A 13277-nucleotide genomic window follows, 5' to 3' on the forward strand; every position below is an offset into this window, starting at 1 on the left:
TACTGGTGTTTCTCATGGCACTGTACTGAATACAGTGCCAAATGCAGTCTAGAGCAGTGCAAAGTACAGGGAAACCACAAGCGTCCTTACCAAGATTACTAAACCAATTATTAAGGTCCTAAGATTATATAAATTGTTAGCAGCTACATCACACTGTTAATCTTAATGAACTTGCAGTCTATTAAAAACCCTACATACTTTTCACATAAACTTCTGCCAAACCCAAGTTTTCCCTAGTCACACATCAAAAAAAGTTTGGTTGGTTTTTTTTAGCCTAAATGCAGGACTCTACATTTATCCCTGTTAAGTTTAATCTTGTTTACTTTAGTTTATCCTTCCAGCACATTAAGGTCTTTGGAAATCTTGATTCTGTCATCTAGCATTTCAGCTACTTCCCTTAAATGTGTCCTCTTAAAAATCTGATAAACATGCCTTAATTGTTTTTGTTCATATCATTTATGAGCTATTTGATATGGCCTATGATATGTCACTAAAAATCTCTCTCCAATTGTTTATTAATCCATCAGTCATGCCTGGGCTATAGTTCTGTCAGTTATGCACCCACTTAACAGTATCATGAAACATCCAGTTTCATTTTTCCATCTCATCCACAAGATTATCATAAAATATTTTATTATATACCTTACTGAAATCAAAGGAAAATATGTAGTATTTTTCTTATGTACTTACTCTATACAAAGAGAAATTAGCTTATTTTGTTCTTATTAATAAATCAATATTGGTTCCTGGTGATCACTGATTTATTTTCTAAGTGCTGAATTCATTGTCAGATTTTATCATCCTCACTGGTCTGTTTCTAGAATTTACTATTTTCCCCTTTTTGTTCATTTTAAATAAATAATCTGCCAGTCTTCAGTCTTATGAAATTTTCACCTTCTTGATTTCTCAAAGATTATGGAAATTGGTTTAATGATCACTTTTAAAAGTCATTTCAACATTGTGGAATTCAACTTGTTATATCTGCTTGATATGAGATACTTGTTTAGTAAAGATCATCTTATTATAAATCTCTCACATCATTACAAATAGAAACAAGCAACCAAATAGTGCCAAACATAAATGCAGGGATTCTTATAATTTATAGCTTTGAATTTTTCGTTTTTAGATATTTGCCTCTTGCCCCATCAACCTGTCATTGCTGTTAGTTTTCTGGCAATTCCAAACTATTGCCTGTGCCACTGCAGGGTAGATAGAGGAGGTCTTTCCTCATTAAGTTAAGTTAGGACCTTTGGGTAGAGACACTGTGATGCAAAAAAAAAAAAAAAAACAGTTAAAAAATAGTGATCCTCCTTGGTTACACATTATTTGGAGCTTAACAGTTATCAAAAGGAGAGATTAGCACCTAATAACAAGTTCTCCCCTGACATAATCAGAGAATTTGAAAAATAATTGAGAAAAGAACTAGCTTTAGAAAGAGATGTCAGCTTAAATATGTCTGAAACAAATCCCCTTTCGTCTATATTTATGCACAGCAAAGCAGATTTGCAGACTTCCTTGTTGGCAGAGATCACTAAAATATATCCCCTGTGAAAGGAGAGGGTCTCTTATACTTGGATCATACGTAAGACATCATCAATGTGTTCCAAGTTTTTGGGCAGTACAAGAATGCCACACTCACAGTCTTGTCTGAAATGTATAGCTCTACCTTAAGACAGACATTCAAATGCAATCCAGAAAGAAGCGTCTTCTAGAACTATGCATTGGACATGGTTCCCTTGGCCCCACACTTCAGGCGCTAGTTTTGAAATCTAGCCTTATTTTAAGAAGCCCTTCACCATCCCTACTCCAAGGGCTATTAGAAAGGATTAGCAGTCTGTCATATAAAGTAATTTTATCTGACACCCAAGATCTAGTCACAAGTCATATGTCAGACTTCTAAATAGGAGTTTCTTTGCCATGTCCCACCAGAATTTCTTCACTGCCACCTTACACTTGGCAAAAGAAGAGGGAGTGGGGAGGAAAGAGAGGAGAGAAATATGAAGAGTCAGGATTAAGATGAAGGAAGAGAAATGAACAGAAACAGAGGTAGTAGCAAAGTGGAATTTCTTAGCTGTATCATCCTGAATTGGAGAAGAGGTGCATCCCCATGCTTTCCCAGTGAGCATGGGAGATGCACTAGAAACTTGCAAGCAATATTAGGAAACACACACACACACACACACACACACACACACAGGTGAAGCCCTCATAAGATAAGTGGCAGTCAGATAAGAAAACACTGCCAACACCTCAATTCTAATATTGCTAAGTTTCTGTGATTAGGCAATTTCAGTCTGGCTACCAAAAAATACAATGGAAACCAGATAGTATTTATTCCCTAGAAACTCATTCCTCCTTTCTTTCATATTCTGCATGAGTTCTTCTCTTCTTCACATTGGCCTCAGCAAAACCAGTTCCCTGTTGCCCTGCCATCTTCCTCCTGTTACTTTGTGTCCTACCATCTAACAGATCTAACTCTCAAAATTTCTCTTTTTTTCATCTACTAATATATTAGAAGGTAAGCTCTTGGTGTTCAAGAATATTTCTTAATTCTCCCTCCACACATTACCCCCCCCCTGCAATGATTGAAAACAACTGATGGATTTCGATGCATTTTAGAGTTGATAAGCCCCTGTGGAGCTATCTCATATAAACCATACACAAAATAGAATCCCTAATTACAGCATATCTAATAAATGGTCATCAGTCCACTGCTTGAATAACAGGAAAACTATCATCTTTCATACATTTAGATACCTATAATTATTAGGATATTTCTCCTGACAAGCCTAATTTTTCCTCTTTTCAATTTCCACCCATTGCAGACCTTTGAGTTCTACTTTGTTACATAAATAAGTTTTTCATCATTGTTACTGAAGTGGTCATTTAAGCTTCCACGGTTCCATGTGCCACAGTTGTATAGTCATTAGCCCAAACCATTTTATAATTAAAAGACTTTAGAGTTTAGACTTGTTTTTGAATACATGATAGATTACTCAACACTTTCTTTTTGATTACTCAACATATTGAGTTGCAGTTTCACTCATGATTTTAAAAAATAGTAAACATTAAATCAAAGTAGTGCCCTACCTCACAGTTTGTTATTTAAACTCTTGGAGTCGGTAACATCCAGGTACAACCTTTGACTTGATTCTCCTTTTTTTGTCTGATGAAATTTTTACATATTTCTCAAATCACATGAACATTTGTACACTGAAGTTTAGTCACAGTTATCACTCCCTCCAATGATATCATGAAATGGTAAGAAATGCAGACATACTGTTTAGAAGAGTAAATGTCTCTATCTTGAGAAGAGATAGAATTGTCATTGTTCCAATCATTTGGAATAATGACTGGAACAATATTTCTCCATTATTCATGCCTTTCTTTACAATGGCAACACTCCTGATGGTGCATTAAACCAGGGGTGCAGTCAAAAATGTATTCTAGGTACAACTGCCTAAATTAGCAATGAACCTCAAGCCCTCTCAATTCTGAGAAAGTTGCAGACTGTTCATTTTCATAGAAATGAAAAAAAAAGTCCCCTTCCCCCACACTTAGAGTCAACAAAGGGGAAACAGGTAAATGCCACTCACCCTAAGAGGAAGGTAAAGAGCTCAATAGCCTAATTAAAGACAAGCTGCTATGAGTACGTTTGGCACATGATGACAAGCACCCAACAGTTGAAATCTAACCTTGTAGAAACATGTACTTTAAAAGTATGCAGAAAGTACATGACAAAAATAGGCTTTTGTCTGAACATACTTGTAATCCTGTTTATTCAGGGTTTTTTCCTGTGTCATAACATTCTTGTAGTTAAAGAAAAAGAAGAGCCTGTAAATTTCAGAGAATTTGAATACAATGCTGGTTTTCTCAGAACCAGAGACAAGAAATAAGGATGATGCATTCAAGAAAGTATTTCATAGTGATAGAGTAAGAGCTAGAAGAGATTTTGGATGCCATTGAGTCCAACCCCCTCATTTTACAGATGATGAAAGTCAAGCTGAGAGAATTTAAGTCATTTGCCCAGAATCATACTAGTAATGTCTGAGGTAGGATTTGAAGTCAGATCTTCCTGACTCTAAGTCCAGTGCTCTATTTACTGCACCACCTAGCTGTGTCTAGGTGATCCATAAGAGAACTGAAATCACTGGAAATAAGAATTCTTAAAATGAAATCACGAGAAGTCAAGAAATAAATGAAGACACACTTTTAAAGAAAGCTAATGTCTCATCTCTACAAGAGAGGGAACCGACTGTCTCTCTTGGACTAATGTCCTATATGATGTTTTCATCCTTGTGCTTTTTCCTTTTCTTACAGTGATCTTAGTAAAATTGAAAGTTGCTCTAAGAGATCACTAATGTAATTATTCTGAAATATTATGAACCTTCCTTTAAATGGATTTCTCCTGAGGTGCTTTTAAACTTTCTAAACTTTTATATGCCCTTCCCCTAGTCTTTTTTGACCTATTTTAAAATATGCTGAGTTTTTTTCCATTCACCTGTTCCATTTGCTAAGACTTTTTACTTATCTTTGATAGAAATTCCATGTCAAATACTTGGAATGTGGACTACCTTGTCTGTGTCATGTGGACAATCAAGTGAAAATTTTCTCTGTGAGGCAAAAACATGGGCTATTGAAATATTCAACTAGACTAGTAGTATCCTAGAAACAGATTTATTCTTACATAGTGATGGAAGTAGATGGCTGGAAAAAACTGGGAAAGATCCAGGTCGTGGAGAACAAGTAAGGTAAGCCATGTCAGGGAAGGTTAAAGGCAAGCCACTATTCCTAACATATTTAAGTTCTCTTGATTTTTTTTTTTTTTTTGCCTTTTGGAGGGCAGTTGGGGTTAAGTAACTTGCTCAAGGTTACACGGCTAGTTTTTTTTGTGTGGGTGTTAAGTGTCTGAGGCCAGAACCGAACTCAGGTCCTCCTGACTCCAGGGCCAGCACTTTACTCACTGCACCACCTTGCTGCTCCAGTTCTCTTCATTTTAATTCCCTTGTCACACTAAAATTTCCCTTCAGCTTATAAGCCCCTCATCCCACACAATCTATGATCATATTTACATCTATGACATTTTATAGATGTGCCTTTCTTATAACTCTGCAAGTCCCTAATTAATAAATAGTTAGCCTTTGTCAGTGAGGCTAAGTCTAAATGGCAATAGGCCACCTTTTCTCCAGGATGATGACTATCCCTAAAAGCAACAACAATAATTGTATTTAGCATTTATATACAGCTTTCTATTTTATAAAGCACTTTGCAAATATCTTTTGTCCTCACCATTACCCTGGGAAATAGGTGTTATTATTTTCATCCCCATTTTTCATGTGAAGAAACTGAGACAGACCAAGGTCATACTGCTATGGAGTATCTGAGAGTGGATTTAAATTCAGATCTTCTGATTCCAGATCCAGAACTCTATCCACTGAACCATCTAGCTGTCAGTAAAGTATTATTATTACTGATGTAAATTAATCTTGTCTCCCTTTTGGCCCAGAGACATTATGTTAGGCCTGTTCAAAGCAGGGAGTTATTTTAGGAGCTTGATTCGTAGTGATTCTGATTTTCCCTCCAAGTTGAAGATCTGCCCCGATCTCCCAAAAGGCATTCTTGGATTTTCTTGCAAGTTAATTCAATTGGATACTGATTTAGTAGAGCATCTACATTAATTCACATCTTCCCCTTCTCCACTCCTATTTAAATCATCATAATCTGAGCTGGAAAGAAAGAGTTTGTGTTTTGAAGTTTTAAATTCTTCTCCATCATTCCCATAAGGAAGAGTAGAAGAACTGTGACCTTTCAGATTTTATAATTACAAATTTTAAAATGAGCTGTCTGAAATTTTGCATTCAGATATGCAAATTAGCAATCAGTTGCTGCAGAGAAATTACATGGGCCTGTGGTTATTCTTATTTAATATATGTGGCAAAAGGCTTTTGCTGGGGGAAAAAGAAAATTATATTATTCTAATATATATTTCATATGCATATGTATGTATAGCAGCCATCTTCCATTTTCCTTTTTCTAGGTGGGAGGAACTCACTATTGAAATACTAAAAACTTATATTGGTAAAATATAGCATCTAAAAGCTTCATCCGAAAATGGCTGTCCATTTTGGTCCCTTCAGATTAACCTTAAAATGTAATTTTTTTAACCTAGTAAGGCCATTGTACACACACTTTGTGTGGCCAGTGCCATGCACAGCCTCCTAAAGCAGCTTATTCTGTTTTTGTTTTAGTATCAACAGTGTTCAGGTTTAATGAAAACTCATCTTTCATGATGACACCTGGAAATCCTCCCCCAAAACTGTCATTTTTCATATTTTACATGCATGTATTGGCTTTAGGTAGAGATGATCAACTGCACTTTTTTGAGAGCATAGGCAGAGAGCATATAAACACATGATACATGTAGGTTAAAGGTACTCTCCAAATGCCGTCATGGCAGATAGTACCAATACCAATAAAGATTATGTCAGAAATCTCCAAATTAACATTTCTTGTAAAGCATGTAATTTTAAAAACAGGTGATTAAGGGGCAGGTAGGTGGCTCAGTGCATAGAGCACCAGCCCTGGAGTCAGGAGGACCTGAGTTCAAATGTGGCCTCAGAGACTTGATGGTGCTTACTAGCTATGTGACCTTGGGCAAGTCACTTAATTCCAATTGCCTTGCCTTCCCCCCTCAAAAAAAAAAGTGATTAAATTATTGGTCAATAAATAGTTGATTACATTTCATCCAATCTGTACCCGAACAATAACTCTGCCTATAGTATGCTCCCAAAGGATCAGCCTGTCTTCACTTAAAGACTTCTAAGTAGGGGAAACCCATCATCTCTATTGCATTTTTTGGTTAGTTTTAAGTGTTAGTAAGTTTCTCCTAACATCAAGCCTAAATCTGCTTCTTTCCATGTGACAGCCTTTCACATATTAAAAAATAACTATCATATCCTTGAAAATCCTTTCTTCATGTTAAAACATCCTCAGTTCCTTCCATTAGTCTTCATATGGAATGGTCTCAGGTCCTTTATCACCATTTAGCTTATCAGTGTATATATCAACTAATCAATCAGTAGCCATTTATTAAGTACTGACTGTGAGGTAAGCAATGGGTATATAAAGGCAAAAATGAAACAATCCTTGTCCTCAAGGAAATTTGTACTCTTTCAGGTGAAACAACAGAAATACATTTAAATACATAGAGAATAAATAGGACTACAGAATACAGTGTTATAGATGCAGTCCACAACTCCCCTAATTTGTACTTCTGAAATTGATTATTTGAATCAAAGACTAGACTTACATTTATCCATATAAATTTCATCTCGTTATATTTGGTTCAGTGTGCTAACCTGTCATGATCCTTTTTTAACCTTGACAATCATTATATTAGATGTCCCTTTCAACTTTGTGTCATCTGCATATTTGTTAAGTGTGCCATCTATGCCTTTATCTTAGTGATTAAAAAAAGTAGCACAAGGCCAAGCACAGATCCCTCAACCACTGCATTCAAGTCCTTCAAAGTCGACATTGGGTCATTAATGGCCACTTAGTTGGTTCAGCCATTCAATCAGTTCTGAATCAACTGATTAGGATTACTGCTAAAACTATATCTGTGATATTTCCCTGACAGTAGCTTAGCAAGCCTCTTAAAAAGAAAATGAGCTTAATATAAAATGACCTGTTCTTGATGAAGCCATGCAGAGCCTTGGAAGGTAAACTTCCTTTTTTAACCATTCACAAAGTAGCTCTTGAATGACATTCTAGAATTTTGCCAGGAATCAAAGTTGTTTGTTGGCCTAAAATTTACAGACTGAATTCTCACCCCCCCCACCCTATCCCCTTTTTTTTGGAAGATCATTTGCCCATATCCAGTCCTATGATGTTTCTTCTATTTTTCCATAGTCTCTCAAAGGTTTGTTGATATTGGCTTAATAATCACTCATCTAATCTGATTGCATTGCACATAACTCTCAGGATTCCATAATAGCCAGATTTTTTTTATGAAGAAAAAGTTGTTTTTTCAAAGAAAGAAAATTGATATGGAAACCCATTTCATTTCACTAGTATCTTAAGTAACGTTTGTCAGCCTACTTCCTGAGTACCAGATCCAAGTGTACTTCAAGAAGAGTTAGGGGTGGAGAGGAAACTCTCTTTTATAAAAAAGATAAAAAATAGATTTGTCTCAGACTAAAATTTGGACTTTGCCTTGTAAATAAATACTATACTAGTGAGTCATATGTACATAGGATGGCACAACAGGAGTCTTTCCAACAATTATTGTATAATGCTAATACTTACGGTAAGACCTTTAAAATGCATAGGGTCAAGTAACTTCATATCAGCTTGTGGAAATTTTAATTCTTGGGATTTTAGAAGGTATTGGGCAGACATTTCAGTTTGTCCTGACATCGCTCACCGCCATCTTTAGAAAACTGTGCTCTTCATGTTCTTCACAGGGGAGGAGCTGTGTACAAGCCTTATGCGAGGGTGCACCTTGGACTGTCCCTTTGGTTACCAAGCTGATGCCCAGAACTGTGAGATATGTCAATGCCGCCCTCGGCCTAAGAAATGCAAGCCTGTAATATGTGACAAGTATTGTCCGTTTGGATACCTGTACGTATTTCAGTCCAGAAAGCCTGATTACCTGTAAATCTATTAAACTCTTAGATCCTATTGACTTTAGTTATTTCATATATGGTTATGAGGAAAATTTAATGGTGTGAGGAGAAAAAAGCATATCCTCATTTTGTTCATGTTTTTTAATACTATTTTTAAAACTTTTTTTTTTAATTTAAAATTGTAATTCCCAAATGGTTTAACTATCTAACAAGAGCTAAGTTTTCTTTATTTCTTTTTCTTTTCTGGATATATTCCTGAATCGTATTAGTAACACCGACCTTAGAATCTATGCCATGGGAATATCTAATAGCTTAAGGTTCCTTTATGATGAAATATATATATATCAAGGATTTAGAGTCAGAAGGGATCTTATAGGTCCAACCATATTTTACAGATGTGGAAATTGAGGCCTAGAAAGGTAAAGGGACATCCCTGAGGTCATAAAGGCAGTAAGTGGCAGAGCTAAAATTTGAGTCAGTGTTCTCTGGCACTAAATCCATGCCTTTTTCTGGAACACCTTAGATACTTCTCATAAACTTCCATTAATAAAGTAAAAGAGAGAATTTCCTCATGACAATTCAATTCAGAAAGCATTATTAAGCACCTATTTTGAAATTCCAGTCTAGTTAGGATTATCACAAGTGTTTATCATCTTCATTATCCATGTTATGGTACTTTAATCTTTCCTTAAGATGGTTTGACAGTCATTTAGATAACTAAGTCATATCTTCCCTGACCTTAGCAGTGAGAATCTTTATCTTGGTTCTGTTGAAGAAATCATAATTTATATTCTTGGCATAACAGATAATCTTAAGAATCTGATTGAAGATAATAGTAGTACTTTCATTTACCTCATATTGAGTTGCATACGATGAGATTCTAAACCTTTGGAGGGGAAAAATAATAAGAAATTTGGCATTTGTTTCTTTGATTATCCCACTAACTAACTAGGATTTGGCATAATGATGGTATTTTTAAGTCCTTGCTAATTTTGCTGTAATGTTATTTGTTTTGCTATTTCTACCTTTTCCTATCTTTCTCAATCTTTCTAGTTGTCTTTTACACTTATATTTTTAGCTCAGAACTGCTAATAAATTCAAGGGCCTCCTCTCCTTAACTTTGAGCCCCCTTTCCTGTATCCAACCATCTTCTCTAATCTGCCTCTAAGAATTATCATTTAGAGGAAATGAAAAAGTCATTTCAATTCAGGATTGGATAATGATAATGATTATTTTTATACTGAAGTGCTTTAATGTATTTTATAAATGGGCATTTCATTAAGTCCAACACCATCATTTTTACAGAGGAGGAAATTAAAGCCCCTAGAAGTTAAGGGATTGGCCCAGGGTCACTCTGTTATTGTTTCCAAGATAGGATTAAAACCTAGGTTTTCCTGCCTCCTAATCCAGCATTCTTTCTTCTGTGCCACCCTGCCTCTCAAGTATGACATAGTGGTTAGAGTGCTGGGCATGGAGAGAGGAAGGTCTAGGTTCAAATTCTGTCTGATACACACTAGTATTGTGATCCTGGGTGAGTCTTTTAACCTCTGTGCTCTTCAAGCAACTCCCCAGGCCTTATAGGTTAAGTTACAGACAAATTCCTGACTCCCTTAGTAGGAGTTATTTCATTGGAGATTTCCCCCACAGTGATGAACTCAGATCTTTCATATATTCATATATGAAGAATAATGCAGTATAATGGATAAAAGGACCAATTAGAGAGACTGGACCTATGTTCAAATTCTAATTCTTCCACTAACTAGTTAACTATAAAACCTTGGGCAAATTCCTTCCTATCTTTGAACCTTTATTTCCTTACCTGTTCCTTACCTTATTTCCTTACCTGGGATCAAATTAAATGACATATTAGGTCCCTTCTAGCTCTAATGTTCTTTGATTCTAATTTTAATTTGATAAGTTACATTTTAGAAACCACCTGTATAATCAGTGTAGGAATACATGCCTATAATCCTTGCTACTAGAGGGGCTGAGACTGGTGGATCTCCTGAGCTCAGGAGTTCCAAACTGCAGTGAGGTTGATTGAGTGTCTGCATTAGGTCTGGCACCAGTATGGTGAGCCCCTACAATCAGAGTCATCAGGCTGCCTACTGAAAGATAAAATGGCCCATATCAGAAACAGAGAAGGTTTCACGCCAACCTTATGTTAGGATCAAGCCACTGAGTGGCTGTTGTACTTCCAGCCTAGGCTAGAGAAGTATACCTCATCTTAAAAGGGCGGGTGGGGGGAGGGGGGAGGAGCACAGCTAGGTGGCACAGTGGATAGAGCACCAGCCCTAGAGTCAGGAAGACCTGAATTCATATCTGACCTCAGACACTTACCAGCTGTGTGACCCTGGGAATGTTACTTAACCCCAATTAAAGAGAGAGAAGGAGAGAGGGGGAGAGAGAGAGAGTATGTACATAGATAAAAGAGCATTGCATATGTCTCAGTTTTCTAGAGTTTATCACAGAAAGCTTGTTTAAAGATCCTCTGAGTGGTGTAATAGGTAGAGAGCCAACTTTGGGATCAGAAGGACCTGGTTTCAAGCCTTGTTTCTGCAACACACCTATAGGGTAATCTAAGTCGTTACTAAACCTCTCAGAAATTCTCCAAGGCTGTAGGTTGCAGGAAAGGTACAAATCTATGTTGGTAGAAGTTTCTTACTTAGAGCTCTATACGTAGATGAAAGCACAGATTGCTGTAAAAAATAACAACAGCAACAACACAACCATTGCATAAGATGTCTGGTAATGCTGCTTCCTAAACAGCAGTCCCAGTCCTAGCAGGAGCCAGCTGCTTCAGTGTAGTTGTCATATCCCTTTGGAGAATAAGGATGCCTTCAGATCAAACCACCTCTCAACAAGAGATCTTTAAGAAGAAACACTATGTAGGCCTTGTGTCCCTTCTTGTAGTCATGTCAAGAGATGATTCCCCCTCCCCCTGTTGATATATATGGCATAGAGCTAAATGTATACTTCGTGTGCGTATCGTTTTAGAGGAATGGTCTGGCTAGAACTTAGATCTAGCGACTGAAGATGACATCAATGGTAAATGCCCCTTATCATTATGCATAGAGTTCCCAGGACAATCAACATTCAGTAAATACTCCTTATATAGAGGAACACAGAACTGTGTTTTGAGCTCTTTGAAATTGGCCAATGAAAGCAAACACAAGTAATCCATTTTTAACACAATCTCAGTGACAAGTCAACTTTCCCATTTCCACTTCTAAGTTCTCTTAGAAGAATTTATCTCGGCTTATAAGAAGAGTGGTACATCTTCCTCCAACTGTCTTCTAACAACAATTTGGCTAAGATGAGCTAGGAAAGAGGAATAATTGAATTTAAGCATTCATTCTTGTGGCTGCTAAGGCAATCATATCTAATATTTATATAGCACTTTAAGTTCCGTAAGGCATTTTTACATAGGTTATCTCATTAACCCCACAACACCCTGTTCCACTCTTACTCCATTTTCTAAGTGAGCAAACTAATTCTCAGAGAAGCTAAATGACTTCTCCACAGCTATACAGTTAGTATCAGAGACAGGATTTAAACAGAGGTTTTCCTGACCCAAGTCTAGCTACTTCATCTGGCATGATGAGGACCCCCCCCCTTGTCCAGTCATAGTCCCTTCTGTGGCAGTGCTTACATGAATGATGTACCAGAAATCCTCCTATCAGTATGACATGGGAAAAATTAAAAATGAAGTGTCAATTCAGGAAAGCCATGCCATTCTCCTCTTTCGTGTTATAAGAAGTAGAGATCTTTACATAAGGGTTTCAGATATTTTTTCCTTAAATATACAATTGTGAGTACTCAGAATGGTGTGATGTATATATTCTAATCCAGTCTTGTAGGTAAATTAGGTGGCACAGTTGATAGAACGCTCTATTTGCAATCAGGAAGACCTGAATAAACAAATAAAGATAATATTATTTCCTAACTGCTTTTCCATGCGTTCTTGTTTCATGTGGGAGTCTGATAACTAAAGAAGAAAAGAAAAGAGCTTAAGAAGTCATAAGTCAAGTTAACATTTATTGAGCATGTGATGTGTACCTGGATACTGCCCCAGAAAATGACATTTCCAGAGACATAATGGAATCGTGGAAAGAGCACTGGACTTTAGAATAAGGATGACTTGTGTTCAATCTTAGCACTGACATTTACTAGCCAAATGAGCCAAGGCATTTACTTGCTAGCCCTAGTTTCATTTATTTAATGAAGATGATAATAATTGCACTAACTACCTCACAGATTAGTAGTTAAGACAGGACTTGGTAAATGGTTATAAAGAGCTATTATCATATTTAATATTCCATTTGCCACTAATATTCATGGCAGGTTTTTTGCTGATATTAAAACTTTCTTTAATTTCTCAAATTTCATAGTCAGGCTAGGTGGGGTGTGTGTTGCACTTAATTAATACAACAAAAGCAGGCTCTTGGCTTCCTCTCTTCTCAGAAGTGGCAATGAGGAAGGTCCTTAATTATCCATCCTGTTTTTGCAATTGTTTACTCATCAGTTCTAAATTGTGGATATAGTTGTCCTGATTAAAAGGATTCTCCAAGAAGCATAATCAAGATTTGCCCTGGAGACTGTAATAACCTGTGTCTTCAGAGTGCCTGTAGAGCAATAGTAGTTTCACTT

General features: G+C 36.6%; 1 protein-coding gene across 4 annotated transcripts in view; it reads left to right on the forward strand.

Annotated features, from left to right (window-relative positions):
- The window catches only part of CRIM1 (cysteine rich transmembrane BMP regulator 1), a 249232-nt gene that overhangs the window by 189483 nt on the left and 46472 nt on the right, over positions 1 to 13277 (forward strand). For all 4 annotated transcript variants that reach the window (XM_069072192.1, XM_069072191.1, XM_069072190.1 and 1 more), the window contains one exon: positions 8466 to 8622. In XM_069072192.1, the coding sequence (XP_068928293.1) occupies positions 8466 to 8622 (157 nt within the window). The remainder of the gene's footprint in view (positions 1 to 8465; positions 8623 to 13277) is intronic.

The sequence above is a fragment of the Petaurus breviceps genome, unplaced genomic scaffold (genome assembly GCF_028583685.1).
Source record: "Petaurus breviceps papuanus isolate PSGF00001 unplaced genomic scaffold, PetGlider_PUasm1.0 90845, whole genome shotgun sequence".
Classification (NCBI taxonomy): Eukaryota; Metazoa; Chordata; class Mammalia; order Diprotodontia; family Petauridae; genus Petaurus; species Petaurus breviceps.